General features: G+C 36.8%; 1 protein-coding gene across 3 annotated transcripts in view; it reads right to left on the bottom strand.

Annotated features, from left to right (window-relative positions):
- The window catches only part of LOC114929274 (Wnt oncogene analog 6), a 56,141-nt gene that overhangs the window by 29,341 nt on the left and 2,567 nt on the right, over window positions 1-24,233 (bottom strand). Inside the window, exon 1 of one of the 3 annotated variants that reach the window (XM_029300761.2) lies at window positions 3,296-4,937. The exons of 1 other annotated variant lie outside the window; for it this stretch is intronic. In XM_029300761.2, the coding sequence (XP_029156594.1) occupies window positions 3,296-3,363 (68 nt within the window). In that variant the 5' untranslated portion in view covers window positions 3,364-4,937. Of the gene's footprint in view, window positions 1-1,738; window positions 1,828-3,295; window positions 4,938-24,233 lie in introns of those variants that run through there. One more of the 3 variants, XM_085480134.1, reaches the window with a different exon arrangement.

Here is a 24,233-nt window from a genome sequence, read left to right as displayed (position 1 = left end):
TTCCACCCTCTCGATCGATATAAAAAACGTATACCGTATTCAACATGTATAACACTCCGAAGAAATACACGGAGGGATACCGCGATTGGAACGTGGAACGAACTCCGGTGCATCTCGGTTAAGGCCCTCCGGAGCGAGAAAGGGAAGAAACGCAACGGCAGGCAACGCGGTTGCACCGGAGAACGAAGGAGGCCCGAGGGAGACCGCCGACTTACAAATTATACGCGCTCAACGAGATTTACGGGTGACGCTTTGAGCGAGACCATTGTCCATCCTCGCTCACTTCTTTACCTCTTTACTCCTCCACTTGGCCCGTCTTTGTCCCCTCGTGAATCGCGCCGTCGTCCTCGGCCATCCTCTTCTCCGCGAGTTCTCCCTTCGTTCCCAGAGGACCGCGCGAGAAGGACGCGGCGCTCGCGCAAGCACACGAGAACGAGAGGGAGATTCGTTGGAGCGGTATATTCGTGTCGCGAAAAAACCGAGGAATGCCGATCGACGAAAGGGAATCCGGTTCCAATCGGATAATCGGGGGCTCTCGCGGGCCCTAGGAGAACTCGCGAGAAGAGCGTAATGCGCGACTCGATGACGAACGATCGTACGAGCGACTGATTTATGGACCTCGCGATATTTTCGGATGGCATTCCGCGGGAATGAGGACCGGAGACATTTTCGCGAATCTTACGTATTTAATTAAATTTGTTCAATATTTAAAATTTATATGTCTTGGATAAATCCTCTTTTTAGAATGATTAAGTAATTTGATAAATCAGAATTATATGTGAGATTTTCAAATATTGAAATTAAATAGCGGAATATATGATAAAACGAAAAGACTGATGTATAAATACAAATTTATTATCAAAGCCGTTATTTAATTTCAATATTTTTTAATTTCATATAATTCTGATTCATCAAATTACTTTCATTTAATGTGAATATATTGATGCGTGTACAAGTGTAAAATTAATATTTATTTTTTTTTTATTTAGAATTAATTTAAAATATTTATTTAGAATTAATATTATGTTTATTGATTCTATTTATATACTACTACATTGCATATCACTGTAATATGACATAATGAATAGATATATTACTTTCGACAATATTAAAATATCACAAGAAAAAAAATTACTTTTAATAAAGAATAATTTTTACTTCAACTTATAAAATAAATAATGATTCTACTTTTCGATATAAAATCTATTTATAAAATTAAATTTGTATGCCTGTCAGATGCTAATGGGTAATGATTATTGTTGAAACGGAAAAAACAATACGATAGTAGCCGTAGATTATCTTTCAGATGGTAAACAAAACATGCGGAGAAGAAAAGAACGAAAGTTTCCCGTTTGACCGTTAAATACTTGTTATCGAAACAAACCGTCATCCTCCTAATATATTTATCAAACACACCGTGAACGACGACCGAGCCAAAAAGCAACGAGGTGCGGACTCACAACAGTCGTCAGAACGCAGAAATTCGCTTTAAATCGAGAACAAATATTTGACGGATCTCTCGAGAGGATCTCTCCTTCTTCGTCCCTGAGAGCTATCCTGCGTGTACAATCCTGGTTATCCCTGGGTTTCGTATTCGAAAAATCACTTTACTCGTATCATCATACAAAATAAAATCTCCGTGTGATTAAAAATTGATTGAATAATATTTATTAAATACTCGCAGTAGTTAATTGTATGATTATTATATGATATATGGTAGTAACTAAATAATTTTCACCTTGTTATGATGCACGCAAAGTTCACGCTACGCTCGTTAGAAGATAGTTACGAGATGGTCCGTCTCCGGATGCTGTGTAATCCCGAGTGACACGGACGCGATAACGATTTATCATCGTGTAAACACTTTGCATAACAAAGTGTAGTACACAGCGAATGTGTCGCGCTACCGAATGATTTATTATTCCGAGTCGAGATAAATTGGATTTCAGCTACGCAGCTACCGAAAGCGTCTCACCTGATTTCGCGTTCTACGATATTCGATATTCCGGAGAATCTCGAATCTTCGTTAACCGAAACGTAATAATTGATAGTTTAAGAACAGGAAAAAGAAGATCAGTAATTTCACAAATAGGTAAGAATTCATTTTAGGAATCACGCATGCTCCGAAATAAAGAGAGATATTTAGAAAAGCATTTTGCGCGCCGTCAATAATAAGCGGACTTACGGTAACGCGAAATAAAGCCATAAATCTCGAGACACAGTCTGCTTATAAGAGCATGGATAACTACCAAAGGAGGATTTATAGCGCTATTACTCATCTCTTATATGTAAGCGTAACGTGCGATGTAATTGATAACCCAGATGACGCACCTCGAAACTGGAGCGCACTCGTTACAGTTCTTCGTGTTCGCCAAGTATTGGCGTTAATGCAACAAATCCCGTATAATTCGTGTAATTCACCGCAGTGTTTGTGCAAGATTTAAGATACAAAAGATACTCGAGCGAAAATATAGCAATTAGTTGAAAACAACGTTTTCGAAAAAAGAAGGAGAAAATTGTGACGAAAATAAAGCCGTGACGTTATCGGAATCGCTCGTATTTATTATTCACCAGGTTGGACACGAATCTTAAATGGACTTTTTTTCTTTCTTAAAAGGAATTATATATTTCCCTTTTTTTCTTACCTAGCGCAAACAACGCGAGCTACCAGAGATACCAGATACATATAACTTATGTTTGTTTTAACCCTCGTTTTTATGGCCGTCACGTGTTACGGCGCTAAGGACATGCCCGGGCTGTTACGTGTCACTCTTTATCTCACTTTTGAGAGACTTCGACGAAGAACTTCGAGGGAAGTGAGAACGCTTGTTATTCCTATCGTGGAGGCAACCGTCCTGACCGAGAGTTAAGATAATCAGGTTGAAAATAGTGAGAAACGTTTTCATTTACTGCTGCGTTAGACCCATAAAATCCAAAGGTATATGTACGAAAAAAATTCTTTTGTTCGCGAGAGTAATATAAATTCTTGTTTCGCACGCAAGGACACGTATTGTTATATATCTGTTCCCTTTTATCTCATGTCGTGCCTACTTGCAATCTTCGATTAGGCAAATAAAATTCAAAATCAGAGTATCAACAAGGAAAAAGTGCGCAAAATAAAGAACGAAATCAAGTAGTATAAATCACATTCCTATTTAACAAAAAAAAAAAATAAAAATGAAAATAAAAATAGCCGTAAATCGAACGTAAATATATAATCTTACGAGAATGTATATAGCAATTGAAATAAAAAAAAAAAAGGAAAATGTGTCGCAAAATGAGATGAGTGACTCACCAGAAAGAACCGGTGATGGGGGTGACTAGAAGGAGGCAGATCGCCACGAGAACGAAACGCATCTCCATCCCCTTCGCACCTGGTGACACACTTCCGAAGATCACCGATTATGTTTCCTTTGTCCGTTCTGCTCGCTAATTATAGAACGAATTATAGACGAAAAGCGCAAAACGAAATCGTACGCGAAACAAAATTAAACGTAATAGCAACGCTCGTGAATTTACCGGGTCCAGTACGAAATCGATAGGATGTGAATTCACCAAGTATATGTCCTCCGTTAGATGTAGAATACACCTTCGTGATGAAATATTAGCGAACTAACTACTAAAAATATCTCCCTTCTACCACGCGACTCCTTGATCGATTCATCTAACAAAACTTAACATCGCGATGTGATAATTCGTTCGTAGAATATCTTGAAATCCTTCGAATCAATTTTCCGATGTTTTCGCAGTTTTGTGATAGACTAGATTTTTTTTTAGAACCAATGTCAACAGAAGTGTTAAAGGATGATCACATTTTTTGCCGAAGATTCACTTGTCGCGCGCAAAATTCTTCTCGATCTTCACGTTCTTATCGAACGAATTATTCTCGATATTGCGTTTCTCGAGATGTCTTGCAGCCACGATGATGTGTGCTTGATCCTCATGATCATATCGCACTGAGAGTGTTTGAAGATGATGCAAAATTCGTTGTAGGAAACGTCTTCAAGATTGCGAAAAAGGGACTCGCAATTCAAGAAAGATCCGGAAGAGAGAGGACCACTGATTTCCGGTCCTTTGAATCATCTGCCTCTTCTTTTTTCCCCCACCCCAATCACCCTCTCTCTCTCTCTCTCTCTCTTTCTCTCCCTAGCTCCCTCTTCCCTCTTCTCTCTGTCTGTCGAAGTAGTTGACGTCCTCTTCCTTCTCCTCGCTTTCTCTACTTCCGTGTCTTGCTCCTTCTGTCCGTCTCTCCTTCTCTCAAAAGTACCAGCTACGTAAGGCACAGACGAGGCGTAGGAAAGTTCTCTTTTCTTGCTACGTGGACAAAAACGCGTCGCGTTCCTGCCAGAACTACGTCACCACGATCTTTGAGTGTTGCCTTACCCCCACCAACGAAGTTCTGAGGAGCAGAGAGAAGAGCTGCCCCCACCAACATATGCCGTTTTCTTCTTCTTCCTCTTCTTCTTCCTTTTCTTCTTCACCATGCACCAGCATCACCACCACCACCACCATAACAACCATCACCACCGCGAGACCACCGCCACCGAAGCCGGCGACGGGTGCATCCTCGATCTCGTCGTCTTTCGAAGAGACGCGATCTTCGGAGAAGAGATCATCCCCTTGAGAGAAGACGTTTTCAAGATTTGTCAGTCTCGCATACGAGCAGATCGATCGCGTGGAAGTGGATTTCGCAAAATTTCGTGCGCGGAAAATTGTAGGCGGGAACGAGAACGTAGAGGGAAGCTGACACAAGAACGGAAATTACGGAGAGGCGAGAAGGTGAGAGCGGGGAAAGAAGGGTGGAAAACCTGTGAGGGAGCCTAGGCGGAGGTGGAAAAATCGAGATGGTAGGGGAGAGAGACAACGAGAGATGTTGGTTGTCTGCGATCGCCGGCGAGGCTCCTGGCCGGAGCGAACTGTATGAGACTGTTGCGGACTTAGGCAGGCAGGTGAGCGCCGCTCGGCGGCAACGAGACGCAACCGAGCCCCTCTTTTCCTCTTTTAACTCGTCTACGGAACCCGCTGGGCACGAGGAGCCCGCTTGCGTGGGCTCCTCTCTGCTCCGAAGCCTAGGATCCCACGGAGGGAGGCACGAGCATGCCTCGATCTTTCCGAACGCGCAATGTCAAGGTGATCAACGCTAGACGACGAATCATAGTATTATCATCAAGAATCATTAACAGATCGCGAAGGATACAACTTTTCCAAATATTTTTCAATCATCCAATGTGTATGATATATAATTAATTTTTTTTATTTAGTACGATAAAATGTATCGAGTATAAAGATTGACACTCCTAAAAACGATCATCAATTATCATCAAGAATCATTAACAGATCGCGAAGGATACAACTTTTCCAAATATTTTTCAATCATCCAATGTGTATGATATGTAATTAATTTTTTTTATTTAGTACGATAAAATGTATCGAGTATAAAGATTGACACTCCTAAAAACGATCATCAATTATCATCAAGAATCATTAACAGATCGCGAAGGATACAACTTTTCCAAATATTTTTCAATCATCCAATGTGTATGATATGTAATTAATTTTTTTTATTTAGTACGATAAAATGTATCGAGTATAAAGATTGACACTCCTAAAAACGATCATCAATTATCATCAAGAATCATTAACAGATCGCGAAGGATACAACTTTTCCAAATATTTTTCAATCATCCAATGTGTATGATATGTAATTAATTTTTTTTATTTAGTACGATAAAATGTATCGAGTATAAAGATTGACACTCCTAAAAACGATCATCAATTATCATCAAGAATCATTAACAGATCGCGAAGGATACAACTTTTCCAAATATTTTTCAATCATCCAATGTGTATGATATATAATTAATTTTTTTTATTTAGTACGATAAAATGTATCGAGTATAAAGATTGACACTTCTAAAAACGATCATCAATTATCATCAAGAATCATTAACAGATCGCGAAGGATACAACTTTTCCAATGATGTATGATATATAATTAATTTTTTTATTCAATACGATAAAATGTATCGAGTATAAAGATTGACACTCCTAAAAACGAATGATAGTATTATCATCAATTATCATCAAGAATCATTAACAGATCGCGAAGGATACAACTTTTCCAAATATTTTTCAATCATCCAATGTGTATGATATATAATTAATTTTTTTATTTAGTACGATAAAATGTATCGAGTATAAAGATTGACACTTCTAAAAACGATCATCAATTATCATCAAGAATCATTAACAGATCGCGAAGGATACAACTTTTCCAATGATGTATGATATATAATTAATTTTTTTATTCAATACGATAAAATGTATCGAGTATAAAGATTGACACTCCTAAAAACGAATGATAGTATTATCATCAATTATCATCAAGAATCATTAACAGATCGCGAAGGATACAACTTTTCCAAATATTTTTCAATCATCCAATGTGTATAATATATAATTAATTTTTTTATTTAATACGATAAAATGTATCGAGTATAAAGATTGACACTCCTAAAAATGAATGATAGTATTATCATCAAGAATCATTAACAGATCGCGAAGAATACAACTTTTCCAAATATTTTTCAATCATCCAATGTGCATGATATGTATAGGTATATAATTAATTTTTTTTATTTAATACGATAAAATGTATTGAGCATAAAGATTGACACTTTTAAAAAATGCACGACAGTTTTTAAATGCAATTAATATTAAATAAAAAATTATTAACATTTTCATGCGAATTGCAAGTTAATTCTAAAATATATCTTAGTATATATTGAAATATATAATAATTATATATATATTTTTTATATACGTAAAACTAAAATGTTCTAGCTCGTATTTTTTATAAAATTGCAATATTTAAAATTTACACATCTATAATTTTAATTTTAATTAATATCTAAATTACTTTGATTATTATTTATAAAAATAATTGATGTATTATCGTAATAACAAATTTAAAAATGAGATCCTAAGGATAAACCGCGAGTCTGCGGCTCTACTGCTTCTAAAATAAAAGATTCCATCGAAAGATTATGCATAGAGATCTGAATTCTACGCTCGAATATACCTTTTTCATCCCCCTACTACCCTCTTATCCTCTCATTCCCATAATAAGGAGTTCGCTGCGCCTTGTCAAACGAATCTCAGCCGACGTGTCGCTCTCTCCTATCCCTCTTCCCTTTGCCAATAGCAGCACGACAAAGAGAACTCTTTTACCGGATGATGAGTTCTCGGATCGGGAAGCGCCAGGAGAAAAGCAGGTATCGATGACACTGACATTTTCCGCGCCATCGTCCACCTTTGCATGACAGACACGAGAGCGATTTGTATATATGTGTGAGAAGATCCTCGTGATCTCTCTCTCTCTCTCTCTCTCGCAGCCCTTACCAATACGAGAGTACGAAACGAGTAAGGGCTAATAACGGGGTCCCGGTAAGTCCCATTCCGAACATTGCTTTGTGAAGGCGAGCTCTCTCCGCTCGGTAGCCGTCTCATGCCTCGTTCCCTTCGAGTCGCCTCGGCCGGTCCCTTCTTCGCATCTCATCCTCGCTCCTTTTTCTCTTCCACCTTTTCGAACCTGCTCCCACCATCTCTCTTCTCCCGCCGTATCATGGCTTCGGTACACGCTGCACCATCGTAGAGGGCTATTGAGGGCTTAAGCTGTCGGCGTGTGGCTCGCTACATCCTTTTCATCTCCGCCGCCACGACAAAGCCGCGAGCGTTCGCGGCCGCAGCCTTTACCGGTTCCCGAGCACTTCACCGTGTTTCGGAGTATCGGCCGCTCCGAATTCTATTACCACGACGGACGCGCGCTGTTCAATAATGCAACACGCGCGCGAGCCTCCTAACGTCGTTCTATTTCGGTAGCGACATATTCGCGCCCTTAACGGCCCGTCATTAACGCAGCAGATAATTATAGCTTCGGAGAGTATACGTTTAACGTCATAGGATGATACATGACGGTACTTTGCGATCTACGCGTTCAACTTTGTGTCCGCGTAATAATAATGGTCGCTCATAGCTGATGAGCTGAGAATCGTTAAGAGCTCATCGACTTTAACCTCGCGAATCGTCATTCGTAATCATGATCTGTGCGATCTCTGAGAAACGTGATCGACCTTGAGAAACTTGGCGGAGTTATTAAATGATTAATTAATCGTTCCTTGTAATCCGTGTCCATCGATCGACTTACGGATTGCAACGCCGATCGAATGATTGGCCTAATTACTGGACGAGCCGTGGGTCAACTGCTTCATTGACCGAACAACATTGCAAGAAATAGTTCTCGGTGTCACGACCACATTCGCCGTTACTTCCCGGAATAATAGTCGGGAGAAGAGAGCTGTGAGCTAGTTCACTCGCGATGACAAAAACGCCGTTTCTCTTATATATTATTATCGTTGATCTACTTTTTTCTACCTCTTTAACGTGTCAATAACCAAAGGTTTTTCAGAAACATTTTTATACGACGAATTGATTCCTTAAAGAAAGCTAATGCTGTATATACTAATTCGCTTCAAATCTTTTTTCTCTTCTTGCCTCGTGGTATTTCTTTTTTTTCCGAGCACGCGATTTCAGGAATGAAGCGGTCATTGATAGAATCCCGATGATAGCGATAATAGCGGCGATAAAAAAGGGTAGAAAATAAACAAAAAAAAAATGAAGAAGAATCGGGAAGCAAAAATACTGCAGGAAGAGTCGACAGCAGAAGAAGTCGTCTCATGTGGTCATATCATAACCGGCGGGCCAAACAGCGTGAGTGGTTTTAAGCGGCGACGAAAGGGAGGAGAAATGCTTTCGGTGTATGGTTCAAGAAGGGCCGGTGGAAAGAGAAGAGATTCAGCGGGGGTCCATATTACAGCTCATTTAGCAGCGGGGTCCTGTGCCCCTTTCTTCGGCGCCCCGAGAGATCCGCTCGGTCCAGAACAGGTCCGCGGACCTACGGCAAAGATGAGCCCGTTTCGTTCCCATAGAAAGTACCGGATCTCCCGGCACTTAGAGAACCTTCCGCCGCTTAAATAGTCCATCTGTTCCTATCTAGATATATTTTATTCATACGCGATGTCGCGTAGAGAAGACATGTTTCCGACGGACGATCGTGAAATTTTTTAAGAAAATTATATGCAAATTCTTGTACAACAGAGAGAAATCAATTACCGTAGAAAAAAAAAAAATAATAATAATAATTCATCATATAAAATAGGTGTGAAAAAAGACAACAAGGTGCAACGATCAAGATTTCACAAGTTTACGTTCCCGAATTCTGAGATGTCACGACGCGTCCTTGCGACTCTCGCACACGTCATTTTCAGGCAGAAATTTTGAGTGACCAACACCAGAGTGCCAGAAGCGTAGGAAGGAAGAGCAGCGGGAGAAGTTGGAACGTGGCGGGACGGGAAGTGGGAACGGGTGTTACCGACTCGTGACCAACACAGACGCGAAATAGCCAGTAATTTATGGGTGAGACTAATTACCGGGGAATGCAGCTCCTTCGACTCTTCTCTGTTCCTAAGACCGCAACTGCACCAGACCAGTTTTCAGAGATGAGGAGAGTCGCTTCTCTCTCTCTCTCTTTCTTTCTCTATCGTCTCAATTCGTCCCTTCCTGCCCTTCTTGCACCCCCTTTTGCGCGAACGTTTACGCGCTTGAACTTGCATATATTAATTCCGCGGTTGCTATCTTTAGTCCCCGTGCGTGCTAATTACGTCCATCATTTCTTTCCGCGAAATAATCCATTTGTTTTCATATCTCTGTACGTGGAACAGAATATAACGTGCAATTTAATTCGACCGAAAACTGGCTATTCGTTTATTGAAAATAAGTACACGCTACGTTTCGACCCACATTGTGGTCCTTTTCAAGTGTTGTTCCCCTTTTCAGCAATTACATTAATTAAAAAAACAGTAGCTAACAGATTGTCGATATGACAGGACAACTTTCATGTTTCTATTTTTAATTAATGTAATTGCTGAAGAAGAACAACACTTGAAAAGGACCACAATGTGGGTCGAAACGTAGTGTGTACTCATTTTCAATAAATGAATAACCAGTTTTTGGTCGAATTAAATTTGCGTCTTATTATTTGTGAAAATTTCATCACTGGCGATCAACAATTAATTGTGAAGAATATAACGTGTTCTTTTTCGTTCAGAAATACGCATTCAAAAATATGTCTTTAAAGGAAATTCTTAATATTGTATCTTTTAAAATTAAATTTATCAATTTAGCTTAAAAAGCGATCGAAATAATTGGAAGCTTCACTCGATTTGTTGAATACAATAAGTTAAAAAAAAAATGAAAACAGTATATATGAAAGAATAGAAGAGTCTATGAAAGCGGAGATCGATTCCAGTTAGGATAATAAATAGAAAAAAAGAGGCGGGTCATCTTCTCACGGAGAAAGCTGTTAGAACAATATCCACGATAGTCATCGGGTTGTCATTTGTGCGTTAGGCCGACCCGGTAATTTGGACCGCGCTCGGTGCAACGCGGAATAATTCCTATTCGTTAAATGCCATTATCCGTTTCACCTGAACACCCGGTCGCCGCATGAGTCGTGAATTCCTGAGAACCTGCTCGAACGCGCTGCCGTTGCTTGCTCGAAACGATAGAGGCGGACCGGCGTTACAGAGGGAGGGAACAGAATCTTTTATTATGACGAGAATATCGAGAAAAAGGGGGAGAGAAAGAGAGAGAAACGTGGAAAAGAAAAAAAAAACGGGATGGACGAGACACACTAATGTACACGCGCGATGTGTGAGCGCGCCTCGACAAAGCTGCAGAATGTTCTATGGCCCGATTTTTTTTTCAGTCCCGATTCTCGCTGTATCCTCTCGCTGTTCTGCATGCCGATTCGGCCGATGGCACGCTAGGCATTCGGGGGCAAGTAATAGGAACGGATCGTTATAACGACCGAAGTCACGGGTGTCTGGTAATCAATTCGGCTAATTGACCGCATGAGAATGGCAAGAGTTTTCGCCTAGCTCCTCGCTACTAATGATCTGGACTCTGCGGAATTCATTTTGTGATTGCGATCCTCGAATCCTCGAGAGGATCGTTGCGTTTTTATATATTGCTGCTGCAGTAAACAAAATATTGAATTCGAATAATTATTTATTTCAATGGGTTTTAGAAGAGAAATTTAATTCAAAGATTTATTAGACAGTATTGAAATAACTATTTATTAATTTAATACTTGGTTTCAGTCTGGTATCAATCTCGGCGCGTGACGAAATTAACTTTATATTATTAAAAAAAAAATTGATTTTAAATTGAATATCTTTTTTGAAACGTTTGGAATCACATATATGAATTTTTTTGGAATTAAAAATTATTGGAGGTAAGTAAGAAATTTAAAAAATTCTTTGAAAAAAGAAATCTTATAATAATATAAGTTAAACGACGTCGCAAGAGTAAGAGAGAGGGGATGGTGAAGGGAGAAATCGGCAGACATTTTTTTGCCACGAATTTCGCAAGGCCGCGTCGCAGACGGTCGAGCTGGATTTTGTGATCGAGCAGTGGGTCCAGGAGCTATGGTTGAGATCAATGGCGTGTCATCGGTCCCACGACAAAGAAATAGTGGGACGAAGCGAATCCGTCTGTTTTTCTGCATCGTGACGTTTCGCTGTTTTATTGTGGCGTTCCACTCTCCATCATCTATCTTCCAATATCAAATCTTTTCAAATCTTCGCAGTCATTGATTCGCGTTAAAACATACGAGTCTCTTCTTCTAGAAAAGACATTTTTTCAAAGCTTGGAAGAGACTGCAAAACGCGCAATGTGGTGCTAGATTCATCTACAAAATTTTTAAAAACTTACAGAAATTTAAATAATTAATTCCAAGTGGAATCTTTTTTTTTTAATTATATGAATCTCTTTTAAACTGAGAATTATTACAAATATATGACAAGCAATAAATTTTTAAAAATTCTTTTAAAAAAAGGTGCCTTATAAACATAATGGTAATAAGTTCGAAATAAATATACGACAGGTATTATAGAAATCAAGATGTTATTAAAGATCGATGCGCTTTTCTGGCGACGTCGTAGAGTTATTATCTATCTCATTCGCTAATAATATTTTTTTTCCTAATTACCAAAGGCCATTGCAGCGAACCGTTGCGAAACAACGTTGAATACGCAGCAGATACCAATCGGCAAGCCGTTTCTACGGGTAATAAGCATGCTCCTTCACCAAGATGCAAACCGATTCGAGCGATCTCGAATAGACGTTTATATAGCTCGGCGCATTTCGCGATCGAAGTGGGTAAACAGATGGCCGAGTAAACGTGCCGTAGCAATTAGAATACATAGCTCACGGTCTCGAGATACGTGCTACAAAGTAGTTTCTATATTTCTTTTTATTTCCCTCCGCAATCTACTTTCGTATCATATCTCCGTCTTTTACTCCGACGTGAGTTTCTACAATGATAATTACGAGGCAGCTCGGCTCGTAAATTTCAGATAAGCTAAACGCATGGAGCAACTGCGAACGTCGCGTGCCTACTTTCTATTCCCCATAAGATCTCCCGTGTGTAATATGTGTACAAGCAGATACAGATACGTTCTGATCTGTGATGAAGGATCGGAGGGAACGAAGAAGTGGAAGATAAGCCGACTGACCCGACCGAGTTAGGTGACTTCGTGTACACAGCCTGTTCTCCACTTGTTCCATGGTCGACATTGCCATTTAAATCTCTCTCTATATATTCCTTCTGTTCCTTTTTTACGCGACATTATTGACGTGGTCGAGCTTTCGATTCTTATAATATATTCCGACCGATATATCGGTCGTAAATAAATCATCAGTTTATAGACACAGAACCTGGAATTTTTTTCAGAGAGAGACAATTCGTTCAATCTCTCTGTCTCTTTGTCTTTATCAAGAATAAAAATATGTATCGTCTATTTATAGAAAAGTAATAGATCGAACAATGTTTAATACTATATATACAAATCTTTCGTGAAAAATATTAAATTATTTATAATATATAAATGTATTAAAGTATTAATTATTATATTTTTTTTATTTATAGAAAAGTAATAGAGATCAAACAATGTTTAATACTATATATACAAATCTTTCGTGAAAAATATTAAATTATTTATATAAATGTATTAAAGTATTAATTATTATATTTTTTTTATTTATAGAAAAGTAATAGAGATCAAACAATGTTTAATACTATATACAAATCTTTCGTGAAAAATATTAAATTATTTATATAAATGTATTAAAGTATTAATTATTATATTTTTTTTATTTAAATATTTCAAGAATTTTCAAACAAAATCTTTAGAATATTATAATGTATCTCCAACATATATATTTCTATAGATTACTTTATCATATATCTCTTTTGTGACATTATATTACACGATAATGTAAAATAAATCACCACGTAGAGATAAATGAGCAATTAATTGCACACACAAGTGACAAATATAAAATAAATAAATTATAATTTATTCGCCTTGTATAGGTGTCCCGCCGTCGTCTGATGCCTTCCCGGACCTTTTTCTTTTCTCTTGTTTGTTCTTTGCTGCTCCTTCACTCACATAATACTCATTTACGACAACACGGTTAATTACTGTTATTCACTCATTAATCACTAGAATACGATAGAGTGACAATTACTAGTTATCGTTTTATTGTAAATTTTATAATTCTTTACGAGTAACTTTGTTTCTTTATAAAATTTACATTATGATGTGAATACTTACGAAACTTATATTAGACTAAAAAAATATTGCAAGAAATAAAGCAACGTGTGTCCTTGTTTACATAAGGAAAAAGACTAGGATAGATGTGCAAAAAATAAAAAAGTATTATTATTATTATTCTGTCAATCTTCGTACATTAAAGAAGATTGTTAGTCTAATATGCTGTTTATCAATAAAGTTATATCTTGGCAATCTCCAATCGCGTGATTCTCTCTAATCTCGTAAAACTAGTTTTCCTGGCGGTGTAATATCGTCGAGTTTATTCTTTGAACTTTTTGCCTTTATATTGTATATTAAATATGTATAATTTTCCTATCACTTTCAAATTGAAATCGCGAAATAACACAGTGGATCGAAAGATCAAAGATATAATTAATTAATAATTAATTAAAAAATTTTTAAATAATTAATTTAAAAATTATAAGAATAGAATATATTACACTTCGTACACATATATGAATTTGTTTCATATCGCGTAAAATATTTTGCAGCGGTAACGAATAAACTTACACAGTTTTCGGCCTTCGACATATAATGTATTCATTATTTATATTTGGCTTTATCGCCATTCACGTGATAAGATTGGAAGGAGCAAACAGCGATATGAGCCGCTCTGTATATTATCTTCGTATTATCCTCCGATTGATAGTAATAAATGAGAACAAATATTTCTATTTAAAGTTAGAAAAGAAAGCAAATGTCAATTATAAATTTTATTTCGATATTTTCAAAAATAATTAATTTTTTAATTGTTAAATAATATGTTGAACTTTAAGGAGATTTAATTAGATTTATAGACAATTTATTCATAATATAATAACGCGCAGGCCGCATACGATTAACGTCGGAAGTGCTGTACAAAATGTCAAGCAATTATCGTATTCTAGTGTGCAAGTGATTGTAATTAACCGAGTATTGTCACGAGTGAGTATTGTGTACGCTACAAACAAAAAAAAATGAACATGAGAGGAAGAGCAGAACCGAAGAGGCAACAAAGCACCTGCAGGGTAAGCAATTTATTTTATTTATTACTTGTGTAAAATAAACAGCTCTTTTGTCTTCATAATAGTGATTTATTTTACATTTTATCGTGTTTTAAAATATCGTGTTCTAAAGATTTTATTTTGAAATATTTTAAATTAAATAAAAAAAATGATATCTTTATATATTTATATAAAAATTTACTGTTTTTATGCAGTTAATATTTTTGTATAATTTTTACAAACATATGATACTAAGCATGTGACACATATGATAATTTTCACTAATATGCTTTTTAGTATTAAAGATTGAATTAAATTAAGATTTAATTAGTGTCACATTTAATTCATCGCACTGTTTTTTTTTTAATATATAAAATAATATTCTTCTCTTACTATGTAAGTAATTTCTTCTTAAAGTGTCATCTGCTCAATAGATATGTCAGAGTTGAGCACAATCAAAGAAAGTTTTAGGTCGATTAATATATTAGCAATCGATTAATACGTAATATAGAAATTTCTTTCTCGTTCGCGTGTTGTTAATCGAGGTTTCGTGGTCGAATCTGTTTGTGTGTCTCGCTAGAAGCTTAAGATGTGTCTCGGACCCATCAAAAGCGGGCCTGGGTCCGAGCCGGCGTTATAATTTGAGGCGGTTTCAGGGAGGTCCTGGGCCCGAAGCCCAAGAGGGCCCAGTTCAATGAAGTCATCAGCTAGCTCGGCCTGTGTGCAGCGCTCTGTTATTATGCCGCGGTACCGCGGCACCATGCTCGCTCCTTCCTTCCTCCTTCGCAACAGCTACATCGATTCCTTTGAATATTCCACGTTTATGGATTTCGCGCATTTTAAATCTTTGAATTATGAAAATCGAGCTCATTGTGGCAAAAGGCTACGAAGCCTCGATCAATTAAATATCCGAGAACATGTACTTTCGTAAACAAAATTTAAATAACAGCATTGTCGAAATTTCATAAGAAATTTTTATCGAGTATAAAATTTACTAAATAATAATAATAATAATAATAATAATAAATATATATATATATATATATACAATTAACTTTCACTTTAACGTTTATATCGTTTTTTTCTAATATATGAGTACATTAATAAATATACGTGAGAAAAAAATGCAAAAAATGCACTTTTTATCAGACCGACTCAGAAACGTTTCTATATACAAAAGAAAAGTGCGGACCTATCTCTTCGATAATCAATTGGAGGTTGCAGAGCTATCTCCAAGCTATTTGACATCAAGATTAAACTATTCTATCTCGTGAGAAAAAAAATAAAATGCGATACGACAAGATAATTTTTTTGTTTTAAAATCCCAATATTTCCTGTGTAGGAATTTGATAACGTAACTAATGTAAACAACGGACCAAGTAGCAGAAATGTAAGAATTGGAAATTGAAAAGTCAAAGAAAATACGAATAAACAAGTGGGTTCTCCAACGACAGATTGGAAACTGACAATGGGAAGAAGATAAGCTATCTCGGGAGGGTAAATGCATACGCACGCAGTATACAAATCTCGACAGGAAGACCAAGGGTTTCTTTTACAATCGTAGCCGGGATAATTAGATTCGAAATTCTTTCGTTTATCAACTATGCAATGATGCACGACTCACTTTCATCGGAACAGATATAAAAGAAGCTCTGTATCGACTTGGTGGTGAAAAGACGTAACGATGAAAATAAACTGTCATGTTTGTAACGCATTGATTATTTGTCATGTGTAAAGTTATGCTACATGTTGATAAATATGCTCCAATTTGAATAATCTCAAGTAATTTATAAAGCAATTTTAATATAAGTGATAATCTATCGATATATTTAAATATAGTTATTATCGATATAGTTAAAATTTAAATAATCTGCAAAAACATTTTTATTTTTATTCACAAATTATCCACGCAAAAATTATAAAATAGTATTTCATAAAAATATATAATTTCAATGGACTATTTTCTCGGCATATTTTTTTTATTTAAAATAAAATATATTTGAACTATAAATATTAAATAATCGCGTTTCTTTCACACAAATTGTATTATATACATATTACACGTGTTCTTTTGGCCATTAAAAAAACAAGAAAATCTAAAATTTTAATTAATAAATACTTTTTGTTATTCGCGCATTAGTTTTTAAACGTATTTTTCTTATATTATCGATTATATAATAGATTATCATATATTTGCAATTAGATGTCAACCAACAAATGTTCTGAAAATAAAGACCCTTGCATAGTTATAATATTTAAATCTTCATTTGAAAATTCGAAAAGATGAATTTATAATGTCGTGTATATGTAAGTAGTCTTAATGTTAGTATAACACAATCGATGTAATATTCTTTCATCGTCCGACCACTTGACAGTTACAAACTAATCCAGAGATTACATCGCGTAGAAAAAGAAAGTCAAGAGAGGAAGATGTTCGCACAGAAAATAGAGAAGGAAAAAACGCGGTCTGAAAGGAAAGGACAAACAATTAAATGCCGGCGCAAACACCGGCAAATGCCGGCGTAACGATTGCGTTTATTCCCTTGCTGGGGGCTTTGTGGCGGGCGCATTCGGTAAACCAAGCCCCACGGGGACCCCGTGGGTCCCCATTAAACCTCTCTAAGCGACCTCTTTTTTTTCTTTTCCCTCGAGAGGACCGGCTAGCCACCTACTCGTTCGGAACTCGCCGCGAACGAATCCACGAGGCGAATCGCTGAATGCCGACGTAAAGCGCGCGATGGTAGCGTTGAAGCTTCCACTAATGACGCGCTGCATCCCCGGACAATGCGAGCGTAGTTGCGTCAGCAACAACGTGTTTTTATCCCGCGGGCCCCCTGACATAGGTCCCCTATACAAGCCCCAGAGAGATTCTCACATAATACCAGATTATTAATGATACGTAATGTTGGATATTAATTGCGATAATGTCGAGTGATCACAAAGTTAAAACATCGTAAAACATTGTACCTTCAGTTGTATGACAAATTTTAAAAAATACTACTAGTTTGTCACTTCAATTCTTAAGTTCGCTGTCAAAGCTGTCATTTGCAATTCCACGATAAATATAAATTTCTCAATATTTATTAGAGAAGTATAAACAGATTAAAAAATACTACTAGTTTGTCGCGTCAATTCTTAAGTTCGCTGTCAATGCTGTCATTTGCAATTCCACAATAAATATAAGCTCAATATTTATTAGAGAAGTATAAACAGATTAAAAAATGCTACTAGTTTGTCGCGTCAATTCTTAAGTTCGCTGTCAATGCTGTCATTTGCAATTCCACAATAAATATAAGCTCAATATTTATTAGAGAAGTATAAACAGATTAAAAAACACTACTAGCTTGTCACTTCAATTTTTAATGTAAGAACTTAGCACCGTCGCTGTCAATGCTGTCATTTGCAATTCCACAATAAATATAAACTCGATACATATTAAAGAAGTATAAATAGATTTGAGATCGTTGATAAAATAAGAAAATATTAAAAGTATTGTAGTTATTTTAATAAAGAAACGAACAATTGCGTGACTCGAAGGATTATTGAAAACACGCGAATGCGGTTTATACTTAAACGCAAAAACCCGAAGAATTGGGATCGAAAACGTTTCGTTGGTGTTGCAAACGTCTACGATTTGTTTTGAAATGGAAGCGCATTAGTTTCACAAGAGACAGTCAAAACCCAGCGAAGTTTCGATGAGACACGCGAGATTAAAGCTAAAAAAACAACAAACAGCAGGAAGACGAGAGCGAGGAAGAGAAGAAAGAGAACGGAGAAAGATCTCTTACTCATCGCGAGGACTGCCTCCCTCATCGGCGAGGCCCCGTTGCACTGTGGGGGCCTCCGGCACGGCATTCGTGTGGATATTAGGGCGATTGTCGTGCCTGATTCGGTACGGTCTTGAAATAAGGCCCCCGCGGGCTGACAGCGGCAAGGGGCCCCTCGTACAAAGCTGGGTAACGGGGCCCACCCTTCGACTCTTCTGCACGAGTTCCACTCCCTCCTCTTCACCCTGACACCTCCGAGCAGCCTAATCTGCCTCTTTTCGAAGTTCTTTTCTTTCTCTTCCCTTTTGTTTCGATTCGCGACACGCACACGATCCCGATATATATATTTCCAACAGTAATATCAGAAATAGAATACGACCCCATTGTCCGAAAACTATTATAATTCGTCTCGCTTTCTCGTAGCACGCGTCTTCAATTAAACAAATCTTTTATATATCGCGATATTATGTCCGGGTAGTCCTCCATAGTAAAAACAAAAAAAAAAAAAAAAAAAAAAATGCTGGAGATCAACTAGTCGGTGAAAAAGCAAAATACAATCACGCGACATCTTCCGGAAGATCAAACGATCTGCGAGGATCTTGAAGATTGGAGGTGATGGTAGCTCCTTCCGCGACTTCAGAACCTCTCTCGGAGGTCCACTCTCGTTTCATCTCTCTCCCTCGCGCGGCACCACCAGGTTCTGTATCATCCTCCCGGCCGGTGTACCAGTCGGCATCGTGTGAAGTCCGGCCGAGCTATTATATCCCCCTTGACCGCCTTCGAGGTGTATATACTATCCAGGCATCTTCAGGCACACATACACATCGCGCGAGGGCGAAGAGATGCGAGAGAGGAGTTCTCTTTATATCTTTCTCGCTCTCGCTCTCCTCTTCTCTCACCCGTTAATCTCTCTCTCTCTCTCTCTCTTTCTCTGCGGTTCCTCTTCTCTCGCTTATACTTATATTCGTAGAGGCGAAAGAGAATAAGACAGAAGAGAGAAGGAAGAGAGTGCGTGCTGGATCGTGGAGCCGAGAGGTGTCGGGGCCCGCATTAAGGGGGCGGTACGCCTCGAAGGGGCCCCGAATTATGACGTCACGGACCGCACACGACGCGATCAGGTGAGCCGAATACAAAATGGATTGTTAATTACGGGGCCCTCCTCTCCCTCCAATTGCCACGGTGGCCGTCACTTACCACAAGCTTATTTCAGCGAGGCTCTATACGTCTTAGATGTAATATCTGTTTTCCACTAAGGACCTAAAGACGATCGGTGCAATGATATTAAGAGGCGCGAACATCTATATCGATATATTAATCTAGACGAATAATTTAAGCGTGAAACACATCGATATAAGTAATTCGTTGCTGATGAATCATCTCTAACTCTAAGCCTATTAAATATTTTTTCATGAATCTTTAGATATATCTCTTTTCGTCTATCACCATCTCCGAAAATTATTTTATCTATTTATAAAAATATTAATTTTTTCTATTGACATTTGCAGTGACTTGGAGAAGAGAATATAATCCGAAATTTGCGTGGTAGACAAGTGTCGTTATCGTTCCTGAAAACGCGATTCCTCGAGTCTGTATCCGTAAAAACACTCATCTCGAGCAATTCGATTTATTGCTGGAATCATAAAGACACCGTGTGTTACATCGACACCGAAGAAACACGCTCCGGGCAAAGAGAAAGAGAAGGGCGTTCAAAGGAATGCTTGGCTGGGGAGGAGGCAAGATCAACGGAGAAAGGAGTCATCAAATTCATTAGATCCACTCTCATGGGCGAACATTAACGAACTCAAACGTATGCTCAGCAGGCCATGCCAGTCTAGTGGACGGCAGAATCATCCGGTCGATTATGAGATAATGCTGCTCCAAAAAATAAAGAGTGGGAGACGGAAAGAGAGAAAAAACAGAAAGAAAAAGAGAGAGAGAGAGAGCGCAAGAAGGGCAAAAAGGGCGGATGAAGAAAGAAAGATTGAGAGTTTGAAGAAAGAAAAGAAAATTAAAAAATAGCATCTATGCGCCTTTCGAAACGATCAGGTATATCGAAAGGGAATTGTAATGTGTCTGAAAAGAAAGATATAGGTACACAAGATGTGGAGAATCCCAAAAGTCAAAAAGAAAACTAAGAAAAATGGAAGAACGACTCGGGTGCCGAAATGATGGGGCAAATTCACTTTCATTCACATAAAATTGTTTATCTCCGTTTGTCAAAATCTTATAGAAATAGGTTTTTACAAGGTGGGAAATAATGGTGAACATTTCCCACTGTTTACTTCGTAGGTGGTCAGTGCATTATGGACTTTTGCATTACACAGCATATTGTGCGATGATTTCACACGAAAGAAAGTGTCATCATAAGCATCGCTGCATTCGATCGTTGTGTTTATGATAAAGATCTTAATTACGCTGTTTCGTCAAACGAAATTTTAAATGTCATCGTTTTAATTTCTTCAATAATATTGATTCATCATGAAAGTTGTTTTCGTTAATACTCGATATTTAATATTAAATCAATTAATAAGACAGTTGCAGATTATAACGCAAAGTTGAAACTAAGAATTTCGTAATATAATTGGCATCAAATTGTAATCTAATATCTCAAAGATATTTTCAAACTATTAATATTGCAACTTTTTGACAACATGACAGCGAACAAAACATTTAATTGATCTTTACTAATTAAATTTAAAAATATAACAATATTAATTTTTTTTATATATTTTTAAGCTCTATGAATCTTTATAATACACCGATTTAAAAGGAATTCATCATTTTTACAAAATTATGATTTTAATAATATTATATAAAAATCTATTTATATATGCAAACAAATTATTATAAAGATAAATGGATAAATTTGTTATACGAGAATAAATCTCGTTTAACTATACAAACTCACCGAGAATCTATTACAGAAAAATCCCAAACATTCACATGATAAATCCGCAATAATGATGAAACGTCAATTACTTCCTGACTAGGCGAAGATGTGGAAGCGTGAGAAAGGGTCAAGTATTGTGCCTGAAACGAATCGTAGATTGATCCAATCTGCGTTTAATCCGCCACCGATGTATCCACAAGCCGCGCAATATGAAGCACGTAACGATCCTTAATCGATTCGCGGATCAACACGCGATAATCAACTGCCTCTTGGGGAGCCGCGAGTTTCTAATCTCTGACATTTTAGCTTAAACGTGAAATCACTTTGAAACGTTATGCTACCGTATGTGCTGTTCTGAAATTTCTAATCATCGGCAGATCGGTGCATTATCTATAATTTCGATGTAACACACCGGAATTATGCATTGCTTCATCTAACGTTACATATGATTGCGAAATTATTTATCAAATATCAGATATATAATTATCTTTATTATATAAAAATCGTGTAATCGACAATTTATTTTTATTTTTATATTTTGGACGAAAATATAATATGTATATATTTCAACGCTGATAAATCAATCGTCAATTATATAATAATTCGAAAATAAATTGTCGATTACACAATTTTCATATTAATAAAGTCATCATATATTTTGGATTATAATGAATTTCATAAAAATGCAAATGTAGTAATGAATGTCAAAAGTAGATAAATCTCATATGATTTATAATTGTTTCTTCTATTATATTAAATTGTGGCAAATTAAATATGATATCATACACACATACAGCATGATACCATCTGAGAGAAGCAGCATTATCAGCCAATTATAGAGAATATCAATATCGTATAATAATGTATACCGCTACTAGTTAAACTTGTTGTCCCGTTATAGCGATTAAGTAATTGCACGCAATTTAAAATATTACATAATATAATCTCTATCGTGATCGAGTCGATCGCTTAAGTAAACTAATCATTTTATTGAAAAGGTGCAATTACTTACTTATCACCGATATTGCCCTATCATCGGGCCTGTTGGCTTTAAGACAATTTCGCGACGTTACAGTCATACTTGAAAAGACAGCCGACGCAATAAATATAGCCGGCAGCTAATAATAGTCGGTTGATTATGTGCACAAATTCACATATTGGATCCGTATAAGCGTAACGAAGGCGACTTGGGCGGCGGTGAAAATCCACGAAGCGAACCCTACCCCATACAAATGAGTATTTATGAACCCGTCGTGGCTCTATATTATGTCTCATTTTGCCGCAGGATCGATTAGCTCTAATCGCGACATATAAACAAAGCATTAATAAAACGCCAATCCCGATCCCGCTCTTTTCGCGCAAGCGAGGAAGAAAAGCAATAGAGGAGAGATCATTTGTCGAGGTATGAAAACATGTATATATTAATTCGTCACGAGAGGCAAGTATTTCTTGCACGCGCATATGCTTTTGCATAAATGTGAATCTTAATTGAAGCATCAATTGCACTAAGTTATTTCAATACATCTTTATACATTCGAGTATAAAGCAAGTTGAAAAAAATCTCCTAGGATTTAAAGGTATACAAATATAATTTTCATAAACTTTCTACGATCATAAATTATATTAGACAATGTTAAGTATTGATTTTTAAAAATTTGTGCAATTATAATAACAACAGACAATAAATTTGTTGTATATGCTAGTGCATAAAAAATCATTTCCAACAAACTCAATATTAATAAAATTGACTTATAAAATTAGCTCTCTTGTGATTGTAAGAGAAAAGACACTGACGTAATTTAAACCGATCAAGAGACAGATTGGCCCGAGAGAAACACGAGAAGGCAAATTAATTCACGAGTGTCTGCAACCTCAGATAGAGGTCTACTAATAGAAGCCACGTATACATCAAGATATCGATTACCGCGACTTATGAGCTCTTAAATAAATAATTAAAGGACGCGTAAAAGATAATCTCTACGTCTGCGATCATCGTTTACAAGTTTAATAAACGTGAAGGCGCCACAATGATATAAAGGCGCTTTGTGATCGAAATAATTTAAGAGACAAATTAGAATACACAGAATATACTATAGTTGTTTAAAGTATACAGTACAAACTTTGTTATAACATTAACGAACCATATATCTGTATATTAAATAATTATTCAATTTAAAAGTTGACCATTAAATCGAATGCGATGAGTGAAATCATTATTAGTTAATACTTTAAAATTGAATTTTAAAAAATTAATTAATTAACCATAAAAGATAAAATATTTCAAAAATTTATTCAAAGTTTGAGGAATTTATATAGTAGTCTATTTCGTAATAATAATTTTAATAGAAGTACAATTAGTATCAATCAATTTTATTTGTCAAACACTATGTTAAAAAAGAAAAAATGTTTTCCAATTTTCTTATCTCTTATCCCATATCTTATATACTGCATTTTAAAAACTTATTAGAAAAAAAAAAACACTTACTAATTGCATGAAATAGAAAAAAGGCACAACGTAGAAATCTATGTAAAGATCTCTGAAGTAAAAATCTCCGTACCTCTCTCACAATCTCACGACAATCGATCTGCCGAGATCGACAGATCGAAACGAGTCCCACGATTCCCTCGGGGCACGCCCGAAGGCTCGTTCGCCGATCGAGGAATCGTAGATCGCGATCGACATCCAGCGAGATTCACGAAGAAACGCGTTTACCTCGAGAGCGCACACGTGATTGTATGGGTGGTCTCTCCTCGATCGAGATCTGCACTTTAAATCGTTGGAAGCTTAAGGTACAATCTGGTACGTTTTGACTTTATAATGGACTTTCTTGCCGCGTATCGCTCGCCATCAATTTTT

The sequence above is a fragment of the Nylanderia fulva genome, unplaced genomic scaffold (assembly GCF_048542155.1).
Source record: "Nylanderia fulva isolate GAGA-0341 unplaced genomic scaffold, ASM4854215v1 Scaffold14, whole genome shotgun sequence".
Taxonomy (NCBI): Eukaryota; Metazoa; Arthropoda; class Insecta; order Hymenoptera; family Formicidae; genus Nylanderia; species Nylanderia fulva.
Note: the sequence above shows the minus strand (reverse complement) of the source record. Positions and strands in the feature narration are given on the sequence as shown.